Here is a 27,998-nt window from a genome sequence, read left to right as displayed (position 1 = left end):
TTTCTGTGCTATATCTTCTACAGTCTCCCAGTTGCCTGTAGGATAAAGCACAAGACCCATTGTGATCTGGCCCCTACCATTTCTTTCAACCTCTCGCCCTCTGCTCCTTCTCTCACTTTTACTCTAGTCTAATTCCCCTTACCTATCATTGTGTGTTGGACATTGCTCCCTTTTTGTCTGTTATTTCCTTTGTCAGTCATGGCAAAGTCATTACATCCTCAGATTGCTGGAAAACACAATACCTTCTCAATTTGCCTACATCATCTTACCTCTTGGAATCCTTCCCTGCTTTTCCCAAAATGTTATACTTTATTTGTTCTCCACATACTTTGTCCTTGCATGTCATATTGTAACAAGCCTATCAGTCTGGCTCTAGTCCCTCCACTTTGTCTTGCTACCTAAAAATCAAGTGAAAAGAGGCAGTGTGCTCTGATGTATGTGTCCTAGCACTACTGCTGTGTAATCCCCAGCAGTAGCAACGCACTGCCTGGCACAGTGGTCTCAGCCAGGACTTCCTGATGAAATGAATGCCTGGCAGGTGCCCATACAGTCAGTGGCTGCAGTGGAGGTACACAGGGCAGACTCAAGGTGGAGAGATTAATGACAAAACCAAGAGCTAAGTCCTGGGAATAGGAACAGCGAGGCCCAAACTTCTGCCCCTAGCATGATAGCAAACTAGACACTTCTACACATTTTTTATGGAAGCAGAGGAAAAAGAATCTTTCAAAGAAAGCCAGAAGTGGTGAGAATGCTGTTCTGAAAGACAACAGGAAGTGTTGTCTATAAGCACAGACGTCACTGCTCACCTGTGGCTCCTGAACCCTTCACATGTGCCTAGTTGGAAATACATCTGCATTTTGTAGACTTGGTGTGAAAAAAACAAAATAGATGTTGAAATGATGTTCTGGGTATATCAGGATAAATGAAATACTAAAATTTTACTGGTTTTCCATTTAAAATATGGCTACCTGAAAAATGTTAAATGACGTATGTGACCTGAATTAGGCTTCTCTTGGACAGGGCTGGTCCCAGTGAGGATGCTCAGGCCCTCCTGGCCTCCGTTCTGCGTAAGTTCCCAGCTTCTGGAGGGTCCCACACTACACTGCATGCTCAGGCCACCTCAGTCTGATTGGTGGTTCCTGTGCTGGCCTCAGGTCATGTTTATTCCAAGGGAATAAAATTAATTCCAGGGGGAGACACTAGACCTAGACTCTCAGGAGGCAGGAAAGGCCAAGGCCCTGCTCTGGCCCCAGGGAGTATGAAAAGTGCCAGGAATACCAAAAAGAAAAAAAAGAAAACTTGGGCCCTGCCCACAAGGAGCTCACAGGCCAGAAGTTGGGGTGGTGAGTGATGATGACCTGGCATGCTGGCAAACACACAGTGACACTGGTGTAAACGTGCACCCTATGTAGGTACCATGGGGAAGAGACTGTTTACTTCTCTATGAAGGAACACATTCAGAAAGGTTTCTTCCAGGAGGGAATGTTTCATGGCCAGAAGTTTACCAGGTCATTAAGTTGGGATGAGTTAATGAATTAAAAGAGCAAAGGCAAAGAGACTTGACATGCATTAGTACATACCAGAACTTGCATATTCTTGGGGATTCCTGTGATTATATCATAGGCCTGCTTGACTGGCCCTCCTTCTAACTCCCAGAGCCTCTGAGAGTAGTGACTAGATCTCCATCTATGCCACAGCCCCAGCAAGGGTGGTACACATGGGGGACTCAACAAGCATTTGCCAAGAGGTGCAGTGTGGGCTAGAATGAGGGGCAAGGGAGAGGCCAGCAGGGTCCCTGGGCAGCATTGCTGCACAGGCACCTTGCAAGGAATGGAAGCAATTGAACCAGGTCAGGCCCTGGAAACACAGCTGCCCTCCAAGGAAAATTAGTTCAGTGAGCTGAGTTCTTTTCCTTTTGGAGGTAAAACTCACCTAAGTTCTTGATGGAGGAAACTTTTCCAAGGCTGAAAGTAAAAAGAAAAATAGTCGTTTCCATTACAGATCTTTAGACTTGATCCAAAGAGAGGCAGCTAAGGACTCGGTACCAGAGAAAGTGGACAATGACAATTCAAAGTACCATGAGCAACAGCCTGTGGAGCTGAAGCTTAATCCAAAAAGAAAATAAGCATTCCTGAAGTCACTGTGCATTCCAGAGGGAATCTATGCTTTGACTTAGAAAATTGTTCTCTGAAGGCCTTTCCAGGAATGTTTATCTGCAGAATACGGAACCTTTAAATCAGAAGAGGAAATACCCATTTGTGATATCTGAGCAGGTGTCAGGGGGAAAAATTGGCATATTCAGCAGTGCAAATCATGCTGGGAGTTCTCCTTTACTGATCACGAGCACTCCAATCAAAAACCACATGCTCTAGATTTAGCTCCAATACATTATGCTCCAATAACCACAACACAGGCCCTCCTTTATTCAATCATCACCGATCTGGTGTCATTTGAGATTTGGAATCGACTAGCCAGGGTGCCTAAAGAAAACAAAATATCTAAGCATCCCAAATGCTGCCCCAGACCCCAACCTACTCCAGCTAATAGTCTTTCCTCCAGGAAAGCCCCACAGGCCTGCATTCCCAACAACTGACTCTTCCTTTCCATAAATTTCTAGCAAAGGGATGGCAGCACTGGTAGAATGACAAGTCAGACGGTACTTGGTTTATCTCTGCTACATTATTTACAGGTTATTTCACCTCTCTGAGCCTCAAGGTATCATCTGTAAAATGGAAGTAGGGGTAAGAGGTCACTGGGGATGCTGAGGACTGAGTGCAGCCGTGTATGTCAATGTGCCTGGCACAGAACAGCAGCTGGGAAAGTGACACTCCATGCTGGACACAAAGATACGAACAGCAGATAGAAATGGTAATTGTCAGAAAAGAGAAAGCAATCACTGAAAACAGAAGTGGGGTAGTTTGGTGTAAAGGCAAGCAACTCTGACCCCCTACAAAGGCCCAAGAGTCTCAGCAAGAGCAGCTGTGGTCCCTAGGTCCCTGTGTTTCAGGGTGCTCCAAGTCACACAGAAAACCAGATTCCACCCACTCAGCCCGAAAACACTGAGGTGCAAATCACGCATGTCTAAAGCTAAACAGCTTAGTATTTAAAGTTTCATGCTTTTACATTTTTTTAAATATCTATTTATGCATACAAGATCTGGGGTACAGACCAGAGGTGTCGGGGGGTGAGAGGATCCACCAGAGACAGAGTGGGGAACAGAACAGGCAGACTGACTGAAATACACTGCTGAGGGGAGCAGTGGGCGAGTCAGGAGAGGTCTGCTGCACCATGTGGGTACCTCCCTGGCCGGGGCTGGAACTCGTGCTGCAGTGGCTGCAGACAGCCTCATAGGTTGTGTCTTAACCCCTTGCGCCACCAGGGAGGCCTGCTTCTACATTTTTTGAATGGAATAAAATCTGGCTATTTGGAAAGTTCGCTTGTACAGGAAAGTTTATGTATTCACTGATATTTCTTGATAAGTGAAGCATTTTAACAGAATGTTTCTGCTTTTGTTAATAGTCATTTGTAGTTTTTTAGATAGAAAGTGTATTTATAAACAATTTTTTCCAGTAAGCATAAGAAAACTGAAACAGAGTCGAGACCAAGTGAGAAAAGAAAACTTTCACTGCGTCCATTACAGCAGGAAGTACTGCTGTGAGCCAGGTGTTGCTGTCAGTGCTTAAACAGTTTGACTTAGCTCTCCCAGCCATTCACTGAAACGCAGGAACAATGATTCCTTTATTTACTGAGCATCTATTATGGAACAGTAGTCACAAGGCATATACCTTTTGCCTTTATGCAGAATACATCATTTTACAGAAGAACCAGCTGAAGCTCAGAGAAGTGACGTGTAGAACAGATTCTAGGCACTTACTATTATTTTCACTTGTTTTCATTCTCACAATGACCTCGGATGTGGCTGTGTCATTATCTCTGTTTCACAGGTAAGGAAATGGAATCAAGGTGATACAGCTAGAAGTTAGATGGAGGCCAGCAGTGATTCTGCCTGGACCCTAACTGAGCTGCTCCATTGCTTGCAAGGTGGCGCCCAGCACCCTGCCAACAGAGAGCTTAGAAGAAATGCTGTTTTTGAAAGCACAAAATACACAAATGTTTGTGTCAAATAACTCTTCTGTCTAAAGGGAGAGTTATTAAAGACCAGCTGGTGCTGGCCACCTTAGATCAGAAGCTGGGAATGAATTAGGCCTATCTTTCCCCTTCCCCTCACTCATTTTCTGTCTCCGATATACGAGAGGTCAGAGTCTTAGCAGCTGGTTTCTGGAAAAGGCTCAGACATCAAGGGAAAACTGAAAACCAAGACCGACCTCTCATAAAAGAAACTGCTTGGAATCAACCCTGCACACCTTGTTAGAGAGGTAGTAAGAAGAGATGAAACAATACCTTTTTGAGTTCTTCAATTCCAACTTCATAAGTTGCTAAAATAAACAGGAAGAAAATTATTTCAAGGCAACTTACTCATTGGTTTCTCACAGCACTCAAAATTAAAGCAGTTATGCAAGATTGCAGAATTCAGTTTTATCAACTTAACAGAACATTGATCTATGTGAGGCTTTGACTATGTGGTTTGGGAAATTCTTAAGTCACTGATCAAGGTTTTAATTTCTGTGGGAATTTCCAGAGTAGAATGTACAGTCAATGGAAACATGAAACAATTCTCAGTTTCCTGTTATACTAAACACATGCATTCTTCATACATAAGAGAAAGTCCTAAAATCAGAGCAACAACAGCAGGCACACACAAAAGCCGAAAGCCTACTTCGAAAGGTGAATACATGCTTACAAGTGTGGCTTCATAAGTAATTTATTCCCTTAAAAATAGCTTGGAAATATATCACCACCAATGCTGGTTCAAATATATTTTTCTGATAGTTCTGTGGATGTTAGTTAATAATATAATGCCAACTTAAATTATTAACTAACATAAGTTGTGGCAAGAATTTAGGTTCAAAGCCCAGTCCTGCCTCTTTCTATTTGTGAGAAAACAGACAAATTCTATTCTTTGAGCCCTGGGTTGCTTATCTGAGAAATGTGGTCAACTGATATTTGCCTTACAGAGTTAATGCGGAGATTAAAGGAGAAGATGCAAGAACATAATAGCTAGCTGGCAAAGTACCAGACAGGTATAGCAACTAGTGATGTGTTTTTTAGATAATTGTGAATTTGACTTTTCTTTGCTTGAATGTTCTCTGTAGAAGCCTCCCCTCTACTAGTAGTGAATTTCATTAGTGGGCTCCCCAATCTATTTTCTCTTTCTTGCTGCTAGAGAGTCCTGTGGCTTTAGTCCCAAGTACTGACCAGAAACATGCTGCTGTCTAAGTATTATTCTTCTAAACATACAGTCCATTGATGAAGTGGACAAAATCCTAGGTTTCCTTCAGGGACTGTCCACATGTGATCATGGTGGCCATACAGAGCTAAAATGCTACATGGATGATTAAGAATATGTACTTCAACTTGGGCTACTACACTTTTATTTTGACCAGAGCATTTTATCCTATTTGACCAGAGAATTTTATCCTGTTACTTGCTTTAGAAACTTTGTTTAGCCTTTAATTCATTCAAAATGTATGCAGTTTGCCTCAAGTCCGTTTCAAGTATCCATCCAAGATGGGTATAATAATCCCCTCCCTCCCCAAATTTATCAACCATTTTGTGTTTCTCAAATATTTAACAAGTGATGATGTCTTTACTTTTCCTTGTCTGCTGGGGAGGGAAGAGAGATAGGCTTATTCCTACAAATGGGGAAGCCAAGGGGCAGAGAATCCTTACTTGCCAAGGCTTGTAATTAAAGATAATATATAATCAGTAATCAATAACAGACACTCATAATCTGATACTGCTTTTTAACAAAGTACAGGTTTGCCAACGAACCTGCTCCATCAAAAGGTGCTCCTGAAGTAGAAGTACAAAGAACTGTACCCAAGAGGGTCAGAAGGGATTAGGAAAATCTCATCCTCTGTGGGAGGATGCAACCTACAGAATTGGAGCCCCCACTCACTCATTTGTGGGGTGACACACTCTCCACTGAGCAGCTTCATCCCAGTTGGGAGGAAAAGGATGAATATCAGAATATGGCCCTCAGTAACATTCCGACTGCTACTACTGTAATGTGGTCACAACTTTCAGACACTCAGCATTTTCTGCATCAACTCCCATGTGACCCGAACATATCCCTTTACCTCATTTACACCAGGTGAGATGATTGTTAAAATTATAAAAATAAGAAGCAGCTAATATTTTCTGCACTTGTAGATAGAGGCACCAATGCTAAACATTTCAATGCAATTTCACTTAATACTCCTGTTGATTACTACTGTATTCAAACTTTACTGATGCAAAAGCAGACAACCAGAGAGTGAAGTAACTTGCTCAAAGCCACTCCATTATGAAATGGTTTGAAATTTTCTTCGGGCTTGGAATCATTCCTTTAAATGAAATTTTACCCATGTGGTTCTTATGGACCTTCACTAAAGGTAGGATTTTTGTTAACCCTGGCAGGGGCAAATCTCAGCCCCTTCTTGGCCTGCTCTGTCACCACCACTGTGGAGGGCCCGGGATGGAGGCAGGGAGGGGTGCCTCATCACAGCCTGAGGAAGGGGACTCCTTACTCAGCACTGGTTAGTGGGGGTAGAATCATGGTGTTTTTTTTTTTTCCTGTGATGTTTACCCAGAGTGGTTATTGTCTAGAGGCTTTCTGGTTTCCCGGCTTCCTATTTTCCTGTTGTTTAGGCTAGAAAAAGCAGGCTTTAGTTTGAGCTTTGTTCATCAGTGCCCAGGGACTTCACCAACTATCTTTCCTCAGGTCCTGAGGCCCCTACCCAGTCTACCTTTTTCTGTCTGCCTTTTCAGAGTCTTCTGGTTTTCCTGTGCTTGTTTTATATGTAATATCCATGGGTATTATACTTAGCAGGGGAACAGGGAAAAGTAGATTTCTTCCATCCTTTCATAAGCAGAATTCCATTTAATATATATCAGAATAATGCTACAAAGATTATACCCATTTTATAGATTAGGAAACTGAGGTACAGTTGTCAATCAGTAAGTGATGTGAAAGAGTATAGAAGAAACTGGGGAAAAGGTTAAATGGACAGGAACAAATTGCAGTAAGAGAACCCATGTCCACCCATTCTTTTTCCTCTAGGGCAACTGTCTTTGCTCCTTAGAGAAGAACAGGGATGCAAATGGGGGCCTACAACAGAATGCTGTGGATCCCTGCCTGCAGTTCCCAGTTTCATGGGCCCCAGCCCATCTATTTCTGTCTCCCACAGGGATACCCACTCTGGTAGGGGATGCCCTCACTACCCTCCCCTATATTCCACCCCACTCCCCTGTCTATGGCCCTGTGTTTTGTCACCACTCAATTTTCTGAATCCTTTCTCTTTTTAGTCACAACCATTTGCCTCTTTAGCAGCACCATCCATGATGCACACAGATACTCCCTCAGGGAAACACTGAAGAGATGCCTGGGTTAATCGTTCCTTCTCTAAGTAACTCAATGTTCCTAGCATTATGGAACATTTGTATCCTGGAGAAAATGAATACAGACCTCTAAGTCCAACTTCCCAATTTAAATCTCAGCTTCACCCAGAACCACAGGAGACCCTGTCTATACGCAAACCCTGTGCACACCACCTTAGGGGAGGCTTCTAAAGAATATGCTTTCCCTGCAGCACAGTCTGTCCTGAGGAGCAAAGACCAGGGAAGTGTCTTAAGCAGGATCTTGGGCAAGGAGTCCAGAGGGAGAACGTGTCAGTTCTGACTGGAGCATCCCTTTGGCTTGTGAGCCCTTAGCTTTGCAGAAAGGTATGCAGTGAGAATTCAGCCCATGTGTGGCCTATGGCCTTTCCATTCACTCTGCTCTGCTGAGCGGCAGCAGCAGCATCAGGGAACTTGTTAGAAATGCAGGACCTTAGGCCCCATCCCAGAGACACAGAACAGGAATCTGTTTTAACAAGATTCTAGGTGACTCATTTGACTGTAAGAGTCTGACAAGCCATATTTTAATGCAGGAGGCCCAGACACCCCCAAGTATGAAACAGTATTGCCTTATGGGGGTGTTGGGAGGCAGGCATTACTCTTTATGGCAAGTGCTTTACAAGTCACAAGGGAGGTTTGAAATGCCCAGTCTAGAAGTGAGAGTTTTTCCAGTAGTTCTTTAACCCATTATTTCCTGAGGAAGGGGAGAGTAATTATAATGGGTCTTAATGCCACAAACTTCCCAAATTTACATTCCCAAGCAAATTACTTCGTCTCCCAGAGCTTCAGTTTCCTTGTGTGTGCAACAGAGTTGGGACCAGATGATCTCTCTAACCCTCCTTCCAAGGAAGTCAAAACATCCTCAAATGTTTAGCAGCATTAAATGGTGAAAAGAGCATGAATCTTAGTGGCAGCCCCAGCCTGTTTCACATTATAGTTCTATCACGTATTACTCATGTGACTGTGCAATCTGTCTGATCTTCAGTTTACTTTCTCTGAAGGTAGGTGAATAATGAAATTGCGCTGTGGGCAAGGGTGTACACAGAGAACCTAACACAGAACGTGGCACACAGCACAGGCTTAGTGACATACAAGCGCTTCCCAGCACTAATGTTCACGCTGTTTCTATAGAACTGGCTCATCCTACGGGCAGAATAAAGACAGAGAAACTTGTAGAAATGCTTTAATGCCTGCTTCATCTTCTTACCTGGGGGTCTCTTTTATTCACCAAAAGGTCTAGGCTTCATGGACAATAGCAGAGGCAGGAAGCCTTAGCTCTGAACCAATGGTCGGATCCACTAAATGAATCCTCAGCTCCTATTCAGGCTCAACACAGGGACCTAATTCTCATGGTTTGTTATCTCCCTCTCCACACATGGAGTTACCAGGGGACTTCAAGAAAGATACCACAAGAAAGAGAGAAGAAGTTTCTAAAGGAGGAGAAGGAAGAAAAATGAATGACTGTATCTTGATTTTTCCCTCCCACATATCTACAAAGGGCAAAGCATGTAACTAGACTGGGGGAGGAGAGAAAAGGCAGAGAGAAGCCAGCACTAGGAGTTGTGAGATAGCATTGATATACAACTGGATTTATTTATGAGACCAGACAAGGCAAGAAAAGAAATGAGATGGAAGGGCAGCACGGCAGTGAATTTTTAAACCTTCAGTTAGTTAGAAGGAAATACCATTTTTGACACATTTTCATTCCACATGGGGATACAATATTAATTGGCTTAGCCGACTTACAATCAGCAATTTCTTTTGCAGAGCACAGGTTAATGGAGTTGCCAGAGTGTCTCAGATATGAAATTGTGGCCTCGTAATTATGTGGTTCTTCAAATTCAGCACTAAGAAGCATGGAGGGAAAAAAAAAAAGGTTACTTAAAATATCTTTAAACATTTTAAAACTTTTTGTACTCTTTTCCTTATTAGGGAAGTAGTATGTCTGGTCAGTACAGTGACCTAAGCAGATAAAGAGGTACACCACCCCCTACTTTAAACATGTAGGAATTCTATATGAAATATAACAAGGCAAAAAATTATACAAAGAAAAAGTAACTTGCAAATGTAACTTACAAAGGAAATGTAACTCGGTAAGTTAAAATCCCTGGGTGCCGCTCATAGAGAGGAAATTTACAGGTAAACATGTCGGTGGGAATTGCAGCCCAGGGACTCAAAGGCAAATTGTGACCAGATAAAGAAAGCTCTTGACTAGGTGGCTGGGGATTAATGTATGAGTCAGATGTTAAATCTCAGCCACAGGCCTCATCTGAATGGGAAACTGGAAATGAGCTATCAGCATAAACGTGTCACAAAACACCACCCCATCAGCAACACAAATTCTAAAAAGCATTTATGTCTCTCTTGGGTACACAGAGGGAAACCTGCTATGGGACTCAGGCCACTGGAACTAAAAAGGAAATCAGAAACAAACAAACAAAAAAAAAACCCAGCACCAAAGTGAGAGTGGCTTCTAAACACATACCATCTGTATGTTTAAGAAAACAAAGTCAAAACCGGTGCTTGAGATCCAAATTGCAAATCTGAAATCATGTCAAGTCTCTCCTACAACCATGGCACCTATGATTTCCCGAGGGAATCATTCCAACTCAGAACAAGCAAAAACAGCACAAGGAGATGAGCACCGTACACTGTGAGTAGAGGTAACCAACATGAGAATTAAATGATAGGGAAATGACACAAAAGTGACATTAAGATATATTTTAAGTGCATTCAAAGAAAACAAAAAGAAATATAAGCCATGAGGTTAAACAGAGCGTGTGAATAAAAGAACATGCAGATTTAAGGACAGAAGAAAGGAGTTGCAGAAATCATAGAGCTCTTGAAATAAGAAATTAATGTAGAGGTTGGAAAATAGACAAGCAAAGATAGAGTAAGAGTTGGAAAATATTGAAAGAGAAGTTGGGGCCTCCCTGGTGGCACAAGGCATTAAGATGCAGCACTATGAGGCAGTCTGCAGCCACTGCAGCATGACTTCACTCACCTGGCCAGGGTGCTACACATACGGCGCAGCAGACCTCTCCTGACTTGCCTGCTGCTCTCCTCAGCAGTGTATTTCAGTCGATCTGCCTGTTCTGTTCCCCGCTCTGTCTCTGGTGAATCCTCTCACCCCCCACAACTCTGGCCTGTACCCCCAGTTCTCATGTGCATAAATAAATAATATTAAAAAAGAGAAGTTAACCGTAGCAAGAATAAAATCAGAAGGTATAATGTGTTTGTAAACACACAGATACACTGGATTTCAAAATGAAAAAGGAAGCAGATGATGAAAAGCTGTAAATAGTCAAATGATAATAGCTAAGACTTCTCTAAAATTGAAAAGGGACATGACCATTAAAGGCTTGAATCAATGGTACAAACACCCATCTCCCCTCTACCCACCTCCAAGTTCAACCCACCTCTCTCCCCTTTCCTCCTCCAATAATTTAATAGGCAAGTTTTAACAGTTTCAGAGAACAGAAAAAGAAATGCCCCACTCAGTTTAAGAGGATAGTGCAATTTCGATATGTATCCACAAAAGGAGAAAAGAGGAACATAATCTCACTTAAGAGATTTTAGTGAAAACTCACCAAAAATACTGAAAAAGAGAACTAGTATTTAACAACTCAAATCTATTCCAAGGCTTACAAGAATAGCTCAACATTTGAAAATCTATTATTGTAATTAATCATATTAAAACAGTGAGAGGGGGAAGAAAAGATTTTAAGAGATGCAAAAAAATTACAGGTAAACTTAGTGAGATTAACCTATAATAATATCATACCTAAGAGTGAAATGTAATATAGAGTCAATATTTAAACTCTATTGGGAAATTGTGTAATTGGAAAAAGACAAACCTATAGAAAATTGAACAAAGGGTATGGTGGACATCACAGAAGAGAAAACTTGAATAGCTTACAAAAGTGACGTTGTGACCTCACAGTAAACAGGGAAATGAAGAAAAGACAATGATAATTTGGTTCATACCCACCATGTTGTCAGGAACCCAATATCTCACTTGGAAAGGCCATGGAGAAACAACTTCACTGATTTGAGAGGATCCATTGTGGAGGGTAAGTTTCCAAAATCTGGTAAAACTGATTGAAGTTGTTTATTACTGTGGTTCAGCAATTCTAAGTGGAAACCTCGGGCTACAGTCATTTGTAAGTATGTGCAGCATCCTTTGAAGGGTAGAAATTTAAAACAACCTACATATCCTTCAGCAAGAAAATATAGGAAGAGGCTGTGGTGTGTAATAAAGTGAACAAACCAGACTTACATTCATCAACATAGAACAGAAAATCTAGCTTGGAAAAAATGAAGTTGCAAAGGGTAAGATGTCATTTACACAAAACTGTGAGTGCTGTTTTGTAGATGTGAGTTGTGAGTTTGTAGCTAAAGTATAAGAAATATACTAAATGGAGACACTCCATTCATAAGAGGAGTTGCCTGTGGGAAAGGAGAGAAAGTAACGGGACTGGGGAGTGAAATGAAGGACGCTTCAGCTATGTCCATAACACGTGGAAAAATCCTATTTCATACCTAATGCTGACAGGAGAGAAGGAAAAGGTCACCCATTATCTTCCCACCACACAAAACTGAGGTCTCAGTACTTTGGTGTTTTTCCTTATTTTCCCCTACTTATAGGCATATAATTATTGCAGACAATGCGAAGTTTACAGTTCTACCCCCCCCCATTTATTATTATATCATAAATAGGTTCCATCCAATTATTTTCTCTCCTTTGACCATTTTAGATATTTTGTGGTTTCTTTCATCTACTCTGTAATATTTCTAAAGATGTCTGGATAGTTCATTTCGCTGAAAAGGAAAAATTATGAATGCTTATGTATCAACTATTTCTCCCCTAATTATTTTGCTCCCTCCCCCCTGCATGAAGTAATTGAGAGAAACTTTCTTAAATTATGGACTTTTCCATGTAGCCCATGCTCCAGTGGCCTGACAGTCTCATCAGGTCAATGGTAAATTAACTGTATTAATAAGAAACAATTTGTGGAAAAATTGAAAGAAGAAGTCTAATCAATTTCTTGGACCACTTTTGTCAGAAATGAATAAATTTATCTGACATTAGATGATCAGAAAGATTTTTCAACTGAACATAAAGAGATTCAGTGTTTCAGATCAATTGTCTTTGTAGAGAAGCAGTCCCAGGATTAATGTTACAGAAAAAAGGGATATCGTTGATGTATTTAAATCTTCCTTTTTGCTACCTGAGAAAGTCTTTTATCCTTTTCCTGGTCCATTAAAACCAGATCTGAGATCTACCTTGATTTAATATAGTGTGGGTGAATACAGAGAACTTGGATTGCAAGGAAGAAATAACACCATGATTCAAATACATCTATGCTTCAATTCCTTTGCTTCCACCTTTATTAAAATACCTGTCTCTAATCTCTCTCTAGCACTATCGACATTAAGGGGCAGCATAGAATTACAGACAGAGTCGGAATTTGGGGTCAGACAGATTTGAATTTGAATCCTATCTCTTTTACTTTCACAGTTTCAAAGTATTGGATAAATACCTTGATGCTCAGTTTCCTCTGAGAATTTTACTCTATAAAGTAGAAATAAGATCTACTTTAAGGGTATATGGTAGATATTGCATGAAATATTTTCCATTTGCACAAATGATTTTACAAAATTGGGCTAGTAATACTCTAGTAGAGGACAGAAATGATAGCATTTTTAAAGTTAGTGTTGAGATTTGAATTTTGGAAGGCTCTTTTTATTCTTTGAGTATGTTTTAATCTTTTCTAATTTTATTAAGGAAATATCTCTAGAAATTTAAAAATTACATAATACATTATTAATGTTTTTTAATGTAATCTCCAACATTATGGGGCAGGAGACAGGTGGGGGAATCCTAAGTGATGAGAAAGAATCACCAGGTAAGACCTGGAAGAAGACCACCCTATACACAGAAAAATGCAAGTATTTCTGCTTTGTGAGAACTTGCTGTTCTCCTGAGGAGAAAGAAGGCAGAAGGCCAGTCAGTGAACTGAAGTCAGTGAACAGGGGAGAGGGAGTTAGGAAAAGAATCTGGGAGCTAAACAGTGTCCAGAACTTAGAGCACTTTCTTGGTCATGGTAAAAAGTTTAGGACCTTTAAATTTTATTCTGAGTTTAAAATGAAGGCTATGGTTCTGTGATTTGTTTGATTAAATAAACATGTAAGTCAAAGTCTAATGGATGGGTTCACATGAGCAGGAAAAGAGAAGTGTGCACCTCCTAGCAGGGCTGAGGTAACCAGGAGAAGCTTCCTGGAGCAATGTCCCTTGGAGCTGGACACTGGACTGAGGAGCAGCAGAGGAAAGATGGATTCCAGTGAGTTCCTGTGTTCATCTGGCAGCATCCTTACATGATCTGCAGAGCGAGTGAAGAGCTCTGATGGTGCTGTTACTTAGCCTTCTTCAACATAAGAAGGATATACTATTAGATATGCAAATAAATGTAAAATATACAGATAATGGCCTCCTGAAATTATTATTATTTATAAAAACTAACAGAAGGGAATAGTCTATCAGCCCATATTCTCCCTATTTATCAGTTCCTTACCAACTTAAGTCATTAAATAAATGCTTGGTATTTTCCAGGGAAACAAAGGTGAAAGGAAAAAAAAAAACAGATGATCTCTTCTCACATGGCATTTATCTCCAAAAGCTCTCATGTTGGGAAAGTTCTGAGATAAGATAGTGTAGCTGAACATCTTTCCAAAGGCAGTTCCCAGCTCACATCCTGGATAAATTGTACTACCTTGGCTCTAGGGCGAGTCATGAAAGTCTCTGAGCTCTTGGTTTCTCCTTTACAAAATGGGATATTAATGCTGGCCACGGCACTAAAATGAGCATGACAGAGAGAAAATTATTATTTTTTAAGATTTATTTATTTATACAAGCATTGGGTACAGTCAGAGGTGTGGGAGGGTGAGAGAATTCACCAGAGCCAGAGCGGAGAGTAGAACAGGCAGAGTGAAGAAATACACTGCTGAGGGGAGCAGCAGGTGGCAGGAGAGGTCTGCGCGCCATGTGGGACCCTTGCCCGGTGGCCGGGGATTGAACCAGCGCTGCAGAGGCTGCAGGCAGCTTCACAACCCAGCGCTCAACCACTGCGCCACCGGGGAGGCCCGAGAAAATTATTAATAAGTAACAAATTGTGGAAAAATGGAAAGATGTCTAATCAATTTCTTGGAATACTTTTGTCAGCAATGAATGTCTGATGTTAGATGATCAGAAAGATTTTCACTACATGTGGCTAAATGTGGCTTCATTTCGACTCACCTTTCCTGAACATACCTATGTACAAAAATAGGCTGCTGGTCTGCATCTTGGGATTGTTGAGTTCTCCCAAAGTTGACTTTTTCTAGATTATCATCTAAATGCCTCTAAAGAGAAAAAGCCATACTTGGCTCCAAAGGCTTTTAATAGTTTAGCTCCACCCTTGCCTATTCCCTTACATAGATCTTTCTGCAGACAGAAAATGTTATCCTAACACAGGCATTCAAGAACACCTGCCTGGAGTAAGTCCACACTCAGTAGTAGAGCAGACCATGAGTTTTTAACCCTTGTCCTCTTGTTGTGGATGAAGATCCCCATGTGACATCTTGTAAGGCAGCCAGGGGCGGCAGGTGAAGCGATGCCTTGGAGTCAGCTGACTAATTGTGGTCCTGTTGCATCATCCTGATTTAATTTACCTGACTTGTGGTCAGACTGTCTACTAACCACCTGCTTTGTGGGGTGGCTGTGATTGGGACTTTTAAAATAAGGAAGCAGACATAAATACAGGGTACACATCCTTGTCTATGGAAAGTGCTCAATAAATAGAATGGATAAGTGAATTTTCTCTAAAGGAAGAATATTTAAAAACAAACCCACTACTCCTGACAGCACTGCCCTTGTGAAAAGTAGACCAAATATTGGCCTGTATCCCTGAGGTCCAATTAAAAGGGGGATAATAAGAATTTACTGAAGTGACTTGAGTTGAAGCCAACTGAATATTCTGGGTCTAAAATTTAAAGGCATAGGCTTCAAAAAATTTCCTATTCTTTATTTTTGCCCATAGTAATTCACTTTAGCACACTGGGATCTTGTAGCCCACATCTCCCAGATAGCATCATGAGGGTTCTGCTTGACTGATGGTCAATCAGAACAGGTCTATTCCTGTCTCAATGACCCAAAACACAGCCATTCAGGAAAGAACACTGTAGTTAAAAATAATTTTAAAATCAGCCTGTAGACATTCAGGTCTTACATGCATAAAGGCACAAATACATCCAAGTGCTCTTTAACAGATGAATGGATAGAGGATCTGTGGAGCATATATTCAACGGAATATTACACAGTCGAAAAGTAAAAGACAGATTTCAGATGGTCTCACCCATCTGCAGAATATAAATGCCCAAAAACCAATTTGAACTTGGCAAAAAGAAGAGAATAGGTATCAGAGGAAATAGGGGAAAGGATAGAGGGATTGGGGGAGGGGGCAGATGGGCAATGGGTGTGGGTAGTTTGGTGGAGGGAACAAAAACAATGCATAAAATAGAACCCAAAAAAAATGTTTTAAAAAATTCATGACAAAGAAAAATCACGGCTTGTTTTGTTAAGTAGTAAACAACCTTCAATAACTTTCAGGAGGGCTCAGTTTTGGACTGAGTGAGCACAAATGATTTGCCAAGTACTTGACATGTGTTAGTATCAATGGAGGAAGCAGCAAATCACCTACAAATTGGGTTAGATTCCTCTCTTGCCTTCCATCTCACTCCTCGAAGCTGGCCTTTCCTCCAAAATATCTCTCAAATCTATTCATTTATCTCCATTTCTATCCCTTTGTTCCTCTCCTGTTACTTACACTCTCTGTGACTCAGTCTTCTTTAGGAAATGGTCATCATCTACTTCTTAAGATTGTCAAAAACAGACACAATTTGAGTGTTGGTTGTAGTATTTAATGTTCTGATCATCATTTCATTGTTGCTGGAATGGCCTTTGAGACTGGCTTCCTAGTACCACCTGCTTCCCCACTAAATTTATTCATACAGCATTCAGAGTGATCCTTACAAAATAAATGTCAGCTCACATCACTTCCTAGCTTAAAACTCACCTATGGCTTCCTAATGCATTTAGTGCAAAATCTGAACTCTTCTAGGGCTCAGTCACCAATCCCCCGGGACAAGCTGCTTAGCTATGCTTCCCTCCTTTCTGGCTCTTTAAACATGCTGAGGGGGAATCTGCCTTGAGACTTTGTCCGACCTATTCCCTTCCCTGTAATGTTCTTTCCTAGACCTTCCATGACTGTCCTCATTATTCAGGTCTTAACCCAAATGGCATTTCTTCAGAGGTGCCTTTCTTGATCATCCTCCATTTCCTTTATTTTACTCCCAATTCTACTTAAGACCCTAATGCTAATTAAAATTTTTCCTTTATAGCACTTACCACTATCCAAACAAGGATTGCAGATACATTTTGTTTGGCCAAGATGTAGTGGGGGTTGTCATTATTTTATTTTCGTGCCTTTGGTGATGCATTTACTTCCCTGGCCTCCCTTCCTGATTATCTCACACAGGTCTGTCACACGGTCACATAACCTGTCCCTAGACATCTGTGTTTCCTGCTCTGCAAGGGGGTAGAATTATCAAAAACAGAAACATCAGGGCATGTCCCAAAGTATTAGGTTGCAAAAGGTCATCCAGAAGACTCCAAATGGCCTTATATTATCTCTTAAAGACTATCATTAAATAAATACACAAAATTAAAATGTTCAAGAGAGAAAATGGTGACCTCCTGGGATCCACCCACAGATCCTCATCTAAGAAACACTGTACTTTTGAACAGTTTCTATTTCTGAAATAAACAGCCTCTTTCTTGTCTGAGGGACCAGTGTCTGAGGGGGAGATTGCCTGAGTCAGGACTACCCTCTGACACTACTTAATGGGAGAAAAGCCATATTTATAGCTAATGAATAAAATATTAGCCAACTCTGCTAAGTAATGAGAGAGACCCAGGGATGGCTGTGCCCTGGATAACCTGCTTGGCTCACACAAGTAGAGGCTGCTTATTCAAGAGGGACGCCAGCCAACTCAGTTCTCATGAAAGAGTGATGACAGAATAATCTCAAAAGAATCATTTCACTGTTGGAGACTAATGAGATATTAATATTTCAGAGATAACAAGAGACAAAGAGGCCAATGGTTGAAGGAACTAGGACTCATTGAACACCTTCTGGGTACTCCATGCTTCATATAACGTAGTTCATTTAGTCTTCATGCCAAATAATGAAGAAAATATTGCATCTACTTTATCCATCCTGTATAAGATCCAAAGCTGTTAGGTGGCTAGCTAAGGTACAGAGGAGGGATTTGACGGCGTGCTGATCTGAGTGCAGACCTGTACTCTGCCCATTATACAATGCAGCATCTCCCATTCAGTGCACAGTAAGAAGCTCCTAATGGAATGTTTGTTATAAATGTGCTCAATTATTGACAATATGATTAAAATAGCCACAAAAATATAACTAAAACACAAAAGCTTGTGTTTTGTGAATAATGAGAAAACAATAAAAGGTTTAGTTTAGAGAAGAATATAGTCCTTAGATGTCTTTAGATTGTCTAAAGACTGCTATGTAAAGAAGAGGAAAAGATAATGTCTATTGCACTCTTACTGCACTAAGACCTGAATCCAAGAGATACGGTCAACTCATTTCAGAGGGCAGTTTGATTCTAAAGTCAGTGCATTAGGACAGAATAGACAAATTGTCCTTGTAAATCTCTGAGGGAAAAGGTGTCACACTATATAGTCTGACCACTGTCTCCTCTACTTGCTTATCACACCAAGTCTGCCCCATGTTCAAATGAATTGCTGTTTCTTTGGTTGAAGTGCCAGAGAAGAAGTCTAATTAGAGCCAAGTGTTAGGAAGACTGCATACCCAACTAAATGCCATGGTCAGAGCATACTCACATGCACACTGAGATGCCCGTTCTATGCCAGGCACCAGGGAACCAAGACAAGATAGGGCACAGCACACACTGTCCCCTCAAACTGACACTGGGAATGATGCTTATTGAGTCCATGGTACAGATCACAGCCAAGCTGTCCAAATTTCCCCTTTCACAGAAATGCACAGAGAATGTGACTCCACTGAACTACCTCATGCTGTCATTCCACTCTTTCAAATGGATAACAAGGAGTGGGCAACTGGACAAAAAGTTCTTGAGCACAATGAAAGGCGTTTAGCACCATGCAGTAGTTCCTTATTTATTCCTTGGTATACAGATCCTCCATAATCTGGTTCCTATCTGCTTATAAAGTCACATGCTACATAACAATGCTTTGGTCCATGACAGACTGCATAGACCAACGTGGCCCCTATATACAGCCTGGTGTAAAGCAGTAGGATTTATCCTGTGGATGTCTGTAATCACACTCTATAATGTTTGCACAAAGATGAAATCACCTAATACTTCTCAGAACGTATCCCTGTAGTTAATGGGATGTATGGTCATTTCTTTCTAATTTTTACTATACCTTCCATATTCTAATTCTACTTATTTCCAATTTCCATAGATAAGCCACTTTTTTTTTTAATTGAGGCAACACTGGTTTATAATACTGCTTGTGATTCAGAGTCACAGGATCATGCACGGATATGCCATGTTATTTCACATCTCCAGCCTCTGCCTACAGTGTCGCTTCTCACATTATCCGTAATATTTATTTCAAGTGTTTCCTCTTCAGTGTTAGGTTGATTGGATTAACACCCCTATTCTTCACCCCTTCCTGGATTCCTGCCCTTTGCCAGATAAATTTTCAGTGCCTTCCTCCTCTGACTTGGTTTGGCCACATGACTTGCTCTGAGTAACAGCAAATGTTACAGAGGCCTTAAGTGGGCTTGTGCAATTGGGCTTGTCTTGCTTGTCTGCTGTGACTGCTAGACACCTCTTGGGCTAGCTTGCTAGATGTTGGATGTGCTAGGAAAGTCAGGTTGCCCTATTCATCCCAGCCAAGGCAATCCTACATCAGCTACCTGCAAGCTGACTCAGACATGTGAGCAACTCCAGATAATAACCACAAAGCTAAGTAGATGGTCCCCAGTCCGTTGCAAATATCTGACAAAGCCCAGTAGAACCCAGTACAGATCAGGTGCAGCTCACACTCATGGTACATGCCATAGAAGGCTAGTTGCTTATTACATAGCAGTGCTGCAGGGTTAGACAACTGACGTTCTATAAACACTCCAGAGAAAAGAAATCCCTCCCTTGTTTGTTCAGCCTGTGAGTCTTTTACCTTCCTCAATTGTGAAACTTAACATCCTTTACTATTACAAACATTTGATGAATTAGTAACATGACTACTGGTTTTTATGTTTGGTTCTCTTAAGATTCACCTTAAGAACAGGAACATCTTAGGAAGAGAGGGGAGGTGATATCATCAAAATAGTTTGGGTACACCTACAAACACAACTATTATGGAAAATAGCATGGCAGTTCCTCAAAAAAAAATTGATTTACCTTATGATCCAGCAATCCCATTCTTGGGTATATATCCAAAGGAATTGAAATATTTTGAAGAGATATCTTCACACCTGTCCTGACTGCAGCATTATTTACAATAACCAAGATATGGACACTCCTAAGTGTCCACCAGTGGATGAATGGATAAAGAAAGTGCAACGATACATATATGTATATAATGGATTATTATTCAGTCATCAGAAACAGGGAAATCCTGCCATTTGAGTGCAACATATTAAGTGAGAAAAGTAAGACAGAGACAAATACTGTATAATATCACTTATATGTATAATCAACAAACACTGAACTTACAAAAATGGAGTAGAATGATGTTTACCAGGCACTTGGGGTGAAGGAATTGGAGAAAATATTTTTACAGATACCAACTTGCAACTAGTAGATCTATAAATTTAATGTAGAACACAATGATTGTAATTAAAAAAAAATTGGAAATTGCAAAGTGGCTAAGCGACTAGATCTTAACTGTTCTCAACAAGACATGATGGTTATGTGAGGTGGTAAAGGCAGTAGCTAACCCTACTCTCTTACTCATACTGCAATATATAAATGTATCTAACCAACGCACACCTCAAGCGTACACACATCATAGGTCATTGTGTCAGAATGGACTGGAATTGTGACTCTGCAGTGACAAACATTCTGAACCCACAGTCTTTAACTGTAAAACGAGGACAGTGACAGCAACTTCGCAGCCTTTTTGAGAAAAGGCAATAAGAACATCTGTGTAAAATAGCCAGCTCGAAGCATGACACATCAAAAGGCTCACTAGAGAGCATTTGGTCGAGTGAATTAATGAACTGATACTTCTGTGGCCAGATTTTTAGAATGAGTACACCAAAAATAGAAGATCCTTTGTCCCATTACCAATCCCTAGCATCACACCAGCTGCCCAGCACACTCCAGAGCCTCTAATTCCATTTATTACTGTGGAAGCTGATGTTTCAATTTACTGAACCTAGCTGTATAATAAATAAAAGTACCTCAGAGAACCATCTTTGCAACATAGCGTCAGCACAGCACATAGTTAACTGCGGTTTATTTAATCTCTCATTTAAAACAAAAGTTGCAGCTCATTATTTATAAATCTGTTCTTCCTGCAATCCTTCTGAGAAATGCACACACTTGGCGTGTGCTTATTGCTTGCTCCTGGGCAGGCTAAGCAGCCTTGCTGCCTTCAGTGCCTTGCTACACTTCCACACAACTAAGAAACAGGTACTCACCTCTGCGGAGGCAGGTTGCCCTCTTTCATGGCAGCTGAAAGGGCAAGGGGCGGCATGAGAAAGAGGCATTAGCAACGGCCGATAAAGTGAATGACGTATGTGCAGTGACCTGACCCTGGAAGCAAAGTGTGGTGTGGTTTGTGACCCATGCCTCCCAAGCCCCAAGTTCCCAGGGGACTGCCCTTATGAGCACTCTCTCTCGTGTCAGAATTTGAGCTCTTTGGAGGCCAGAACTTCTGTGGGGCTCTCTTAATTTCCCACGTCTGCACAGGGCTCACCCAAGAGTGGAGTGGTTCAAGGCAAGCTTGAAGTGAAAGTAATACTGACTTTACTGGACACTTACTGGTGTGCAGAGCACTGTTTAAACTTTTCCCCTACCTCATGTTGTTTGTCTTCCCAATAATCCTATGAGGTGAGTGTCATCCCTATTGACAGATGAGGAAAACAAGGCTCGGAGAGCAATGTGCCCAAAGTTAAATACCTAGTGAGAAGGGCGGCTGGGACTGACCGCATCCAATTAATTACAGAAGACTTAGCAATTTGTCCTGTGATAACTTTTTTTCAGAGAGGTGGCCGGAGGCCTACATTATTTATTATTTATAAAAGCCCTATTTAGCCTTCTCTGATATGGAGGTGGTTGCACTATTTAGGTCTACTCTATTGTAGGGCTTGACCTCTCTATGTGGAATTCTCCTTTAGGCTAAGGTTTTGGATGACTTCTAGCAGTACTTCTCAAAGTGGGTCCTCAGAGCAGCAGCATTGGTACCCCAGCGCCCAGACCAAATAAATCTCAAACTCTGGGGATGAGGCCCAGCAATATATATATGTATTGTATATATATATGTATATGTATATATATATATATATATATATATATATATATATATATATATATATATTATGAGGCCCAGCAATACAAATCGATTAGGTGATGCTGAAACTGTTTAGGTTTGAGAACAACCAAGTTAAAGGCATAGATCCAGGAGGTTGCCCAAAGTCACCAAATATATCAAGACCACATCTGCTCTCTTGGGCTACCATCTGCCAGCGCTCCTGGCTACAGAAAAACAAACACTGGCAGAGCACTCCAAAGTGTACGTTCACCTCATGTTTCATGTGAGCAAACATAAGCAAAGGTGCTTACGGCGTCAACAGGCTCAGGCTGGCGTGGGTGCAGAGGGCTGAAGTGGCGTCCCAAACAACAGCAGGGAAGACACAGAAAAGCACACCAAACCAGTTCCCAAGGTCGTTCCGTTCCTGGAAAGGACCAGTGGCGGCAGGGTGGGAGCCCTTCAACTCACCACTGAGTCCTGAGGGTCCTCAGAGGATCTCAGGTCAAGTTCACACTGACTTTCCTCCTTTCTCACCCCCTCCACCCACCTACTGCACAGGTTGTATTGACAACACAGGCTTTGTGGAAACACAAAGGCTCACTGCCTCCTGCTCAGCTACTTTTTCGTTTTCTTCCTCTTGGACAGATTCCCAGTGATCAAATGCAATGCTCTCAGGGGAAGCAGGCTGACCCGGGAGCGATAAAGGGCCAATTCCCACAGATTTGTCATTTCTCAGGCCAGGTGCCATGGCTCTGCGTGAGAATGAGCAGTGATGGATGTCCAGCCCTGTGAAACGCAGCTTGGCTCTGTCACCTGGAAGGAGGAGGTGATGCTGGGGGACACAGGCATGCCTCTGGCTGGCTGTGTACAGTCCCTACACATTCCCTTACCTTCCCTGTGGGTCTTGGGGACAGCAGCTGGCAGCCTCTGGAAGGCCTGGAGGTCCACAACTGGGGGCTTTGGAGGTTTTCTTGGAGGAGGACCCAGGGACTCGATGGAAGGCAGTGGCTTAGTTTTAGGAAGCTGGTGATGCTTGACATCTGGCTGTTTTTCTAAGAACAAAGAGTCCAAAATGTAGGTTATTGTTATTCCCATACCGTGGCTTGTCTGATGAAACAGACTGAATTCCTTGCATCAGTCTCACACCCCTCCAAACTATATCCACCCAGCAGCCAGAGTGCCCCATAGAGATGCAAACCTGATGCTGTCACCTTCCCGCTGCCCAGAGGATGCAACCTCAGAATGTCAGCCATTCCTCCATCTTCGCATGTAACACCACCAGCCCTATCTACACTTCCAGATTCTTTTCTTACCACATTAAGCATCCTACTTCCCAGATGTTAATTTCAAACCTCTTTAAGTCATGCCACTAGTTTCTCAATCCTCTAGATTTGATTTTAAAAGTCTCAAAAAGCTTTCATATATGTCAAGATTTTGTCCATGCCAATGCTGGCCCTGGAATGTTGCTCTGTCACTTCTCTCTTGGCAAAGCTTGATTCATCGTTTATGGTCCTGTTCTAGTGACATCTCCTCTAGGAAGCTTTCCCTCATTTCTATCAGAAATCAAGGCCTTAATCAACCATGCTGCTTTATATCCCCAAAGCTCATTGTTAACACCACTCCAGCCTGTGTTAGAAGGGTTTGTCTATCTTCTCACTCACTGCAGTCTCCTCAGAGGCACAGACCAAGTCATATTGATCTACTCCAAACCCAGGGTCTGCTTCAGAGGAAATGGACAATGCCATTCTTCAAAGATTTATGATGGAGTAAATAACAAGGTCTCAAGGAGGAAGGGCTGCTCTGATTTCCAGGCCTAACATCTGGGCCAGGCATCAAGCTGACTTTGTGGTATCTGGGCATCTTTGAATTTTGTGTCCTGGAATTTGCCAGAACAGTCCTAATTTACTTTGTCCTTCTGCACTCCTAAGTGAAACCCTAACACAAATTCCAATATTATATATGAAGTCATCTCCATCTCTTATACTGGAAATAACACAAAATATTATATAATCCAAGTGCCTTGATTTTTGACTTAAATTGTAGAGTGGCTGACTCCACGATGTTAAAATTAAAATAGGCCCCAAATGGAGTCATTTACACCAACCCCCTCAACACCTACTACCTAATTTAAATATAGTTTCAGTCTCCCTGCAAATGTGGAATTTTTAAATCACTCAACTTAGAATTTTTGCCAGCACTAAGGGAAGGTAGCTTTGCCTGAAATGATCTTTCTCTTCTTTTAGTAATAACCTTGGCATACCTTCTTTTGGGTTACAAAATCCTTCCCCTTTCTACTTGCTAGAGGAAGCAGTGCTGCCCATTTGTGAATCATCTCATAAAGTCAATTAGAGCTTCCAATTTATTCAGATGAATTTTCTTGAATCATTTTCACTAGTAAAAGTAAAGTTGGCTAATATTTCCCCAATACCTCTGTGCCACTTCCTCAAAGCTCTGCTGTCCTCTGCAAGCAGGGAGGGAGTTTCTTCCTTGCTCTACCAGCAGGGGTTCCCATCTCCTTTGACTTTAATTACAAGTTCCATTGTCAGAAAGTTCTATATCAAACTAAGGAGATGACAATGTGAAAATGAATGATCACCAAGTAACTGGGCTCTGAATTTCTATAAGACTCTGGGTTATCTTAAATGGGTTATCTCATATAATCCTCTCAACAGCTCATCAGGTAGGTAATCCACATTTTCTTCTATCCATCCTTTCCCCCATGCATCTTCCCTCCATTCCTCAATAACTATTTACCTACAATATTCCAAGGCTTACTCTGTTATCCCAGTAGCTGGGGACAGTTAAGGGCAAGAACAGATATACCTCTGCCCTCAGGAATTATCATTCTGTAAGAGCAGACTGATAACAAACATAGCAGACATAAACAATCAATATAGTTACAGAGATCTATTAGTTCTATGAAAGATATAGAACAGTCTGATATGAAAAAGTATTAATTGTTTGTGGTGAGGAGGTTGTCCTTGAAAAGGAGAGTTTAGGGGAGGATTATCTGAGACAGTGTCACTTGAACTTCAAAAGGAGTTTTCTAGGGAGAGGGAACTGCAGGCCTAAACTCCTAAGGCATATCAAGGTCCACTCAAGAACCTTGTTGACTATGGGTTAGTAATACAGAGGAAGAGAGGCAGGCCAGAAGTCAGGGACACACAGCAGGGACCAGAAGGAACAGAGCTATGAAACCAGCAGTAAGTGGTTTGGATGCTTTCTAAGAGAAACCATGTGTCATAGTCATCAAGAGACCCGGCCATGCACATCTCCATCCATTCATTCAACCAATCATTAAACCTGGCTTTGTTCTCCTTGGTGCTAGTGACATGGTGGTAAAGAAGAAAGGTTTTATGTCTATGTAACTTACATTTTACTGAGGTTAAATACATACATATCAATCTACCAGGTGGGGCTAAGTGATATAAAGAAAACCAAAACAATGTAAGAAGATAGTAATGGAGGAGGAGGTTTAGATAGAATGGCCTACAAAGTCCACTCAGAGTTGGTGAAACTGAATGGGGAGAGAAAGACACTGATGAAGTGGGAGGGTGAGACATCAAAGGCTGGGGAGGAAATGTTCCAAGCAGAGGGATAGGCAAATGCAAGGCCCTGGGGTGGAAGCAGCTCGGTATATCTAAGGATCAGCAAGAAGGCTGATGCTCTGAGAGGAGGGCCTAAGAGAAGTAGGCCTGGACCAAATCACATGAGCCATAGCAGATAACTGGACTTCAAGTGAGCAGGGGAGATATGGCTTATACTTTAGAGGATGATGGTGCCTTCTAGGAGAACAGAAAGGAAGGGGGCAAGTGTGTGGAGGCAGGGTGATCATTTCGGCTGCTGTAGTGGTCTAGGGAACAGACTGCTGGCAAATAAGGGGAGAAGGCAGAAGTGGACAAAAGGGGAGATTCAGAAAGAATCCTGCTTGTAGAGCCAAAAGCCTTGCTGACAGATTAGATGCCAAGAATGAGGGGGAGAGGTAGAAAGGGAGACTCCTACCTTTTTGGACTGAGCACTAAGAAGATGGTGGTGCTATTTACCGAGACAGGAAAGACAGGTGATGGATCAGATTTATAGGAGAGCAGATCAGTCTCTCAGAAGTAAGAAAGATTATCCAAGTTCATGCATCTTACATGGCATTCAAATTCAAGTTTTGCCCCATTGTCTGTCAGTGTAATTTCTGGAGCCTAATCACTTTACCCAGACCTGAAATTATAATTCAGCAGATGGGCCTAGAAAATCTTCTCTGGAGTTTAGAGCAAACATTACAAAGGTCACATATGTGACCATACCAAGCTAGCAAGCTCGAAATTAGAACAATGGGTCTTCCCCCAGGCTTGTGGGATTAGATGTCTTACCTGGGTCCTGGCAGGTGAGCTCACTCTCATAGACAGGCTGGTAGGTGTTCTCTCCTGGGCTCCTCTTAGGATGTAGCATTTCTAGGCTCTTCCTACCATGCTGAGAAAGTAGAAAAGCGGAATCTTCAGAAGGAGTGATAGAGTTTCTTTGGGCCATTAAGTGCCTCTGAGAAGGAAGAGTCTCTGCTTGTTTAATTTCCAGCTTTTTCCCGTGCTCTTCTGAAGGAAGTCCCACACTTTTCTGCTCTTCCAGATGGAAGGCCCTCCTTCCACAATGGAGAAAGTGTGGTGGAATCTCACTTTTCTGTGATGAAACCTTCTCCCAGTTCCATAGTTTGTCTCTAAAACTATTGGTTGTTTTCTTCTTGGTTATCTCAGCATCTGATGAATTCACATCTATTACCACAGAAGCATTCTGCAAATTTACTGGAGAGGCAGTAGTCCTTCCTGGAGGTCCTGGGGAATTAGGACATTTCTGAACTTCGCTCCTCTGCACCACCTCCATTTTCTGGGGTTTAAGAGTCTGGGGTTCAGTGCTGGGACAATAGGATGGAAGCTGATTATGGCTGGATGAGAGGGGCTTCCCATTGGCCCAAATCTTCGACAACTGTGTGCTTCCTGGTTTTTGAGAAACACCCGCTGGGAATTTCATGACTCCGGGAAGAGATGAGGCATCAGGATTCTGAAATCTGGCTCGAAGTTCCTGGAAGTTTATTAACCCTTCCTAAAGCATAAAAGAAAAGAAATACCTGTCATTATTCTAGGGGAAAAAGCAGTGTGATTAGCTGACTTCCCTGTGCATGTTAAGGGTTCCATGTAATAACGTGTCCATGTAATATCATTGCTCGCATATCAGGTACTATCAGCCAATAATACTACTATCTACATGACATGGAATGAAATCGATTGTCTCCTTTTTTAATATTCTTTAGATATTTGTAACAATTGCTGATAAATCCCTTGATACTAACTTTTGATGGCTCCCTTACTGCCTATAAAACTAAGTCCTGACCACCTAAGTCAGCATTCAAGGTTCTTTGTGGAATTATTACCTCAAAGATGGTGGAACCAATGCCTCTAGTTCCAGACAAACACAACTACCCTTAAACCAAACAGGACTATTTTACAGTTTTGCTAGAAACCTTGTACTCTCTACCACCCTGACTTTGCTTGTATGAGCTTGCTTCATGAACTGTGCCCCCAACTACCTTATCTATTCAGACTTCCCCTGGGCATGATAGGTAGCGCTAACATCTGCCCTATCTCCTTGCTGCTTCCATAGCTCTTTGGCTGTTGAATTTAACACCATGAAATAGAGAAAAAAGCAAACTTTGGAACTAGACAGACCTATGTTCAAATCTTCACTCTGCTCGATCATTTAGGCAAATATTTTGGGAAACTTGGTATTACCTACAAGTAGTCTCATCCTAAAAATAAGTTTTCAAGTGGTAGAAGCATCGGGACTACCACAAGTGTCTATCACAGTGCCTGATACATAGTAAGCCCATGATGAATAAAAGCTATTTAGAGAAGACTAGATGATCTTT

General features: G+C 41.7%; 1 protein-coding gene across 1 annotated transcript in view; it reads right to left on the bottom strand.

Annotated features, from left to right (window-relative positions):
* FYB2 (FYN binding protein 2) overlaps positions 1-27,169 on the bottom strand; it is a gene marked incomplete at its 3' end in the record, with an annotated part of 51,690 nt that extends 24,521 nt beyond the window's left edge. Inside the window, exons 1-6 of the mRNA XM_084242365.1 lie at positions 26,452-27,169; positions 22,981-23,142; positions 21,258-21,291; positions 9,244-9,344; positions 4,402-4,436; positions 1,933-1,964 (exon numbers count right to left, since the gene is read on the bottom strand). Of these exons, the coding sequence (XP_084098491.1) occupies positions 1,933-1,964; positions 4,402-4,436; positions 9,244-9,344; positions 21,258-21,291; positions 22,981-23,142; positions 26,452-27,103 (1,016 nt within the window). The 5' untranslated portion in view covers positions 27,104-27,169. The remainder of the gene's footprint in view (positions 1-1,932; positions 1,965-4,401; positions 4,437-9,243; positions 9,345-21,257; positions 21,292-22,980; positions 23,143-26,451) is intronic.
* Between the last annotated feature and the right edge of the window lie 829 nt (positions 27,170-27,998).

The sequence above is a fragment of the Talpa europaea genome (genome assembly GCF_964194135.1).
Source record: "Talpa europaea genome assembly, chromosome: 9".
Classification (NCBI taxonomy): Eukaryota; Metazoa; Chordata; class Mammalia; order Eulipotyphla; family Talpidae; genus Talpa; species Talpa europaea.
This window is presented reverse-complemented; position numbering and strand designations above follow the sequence as displayed.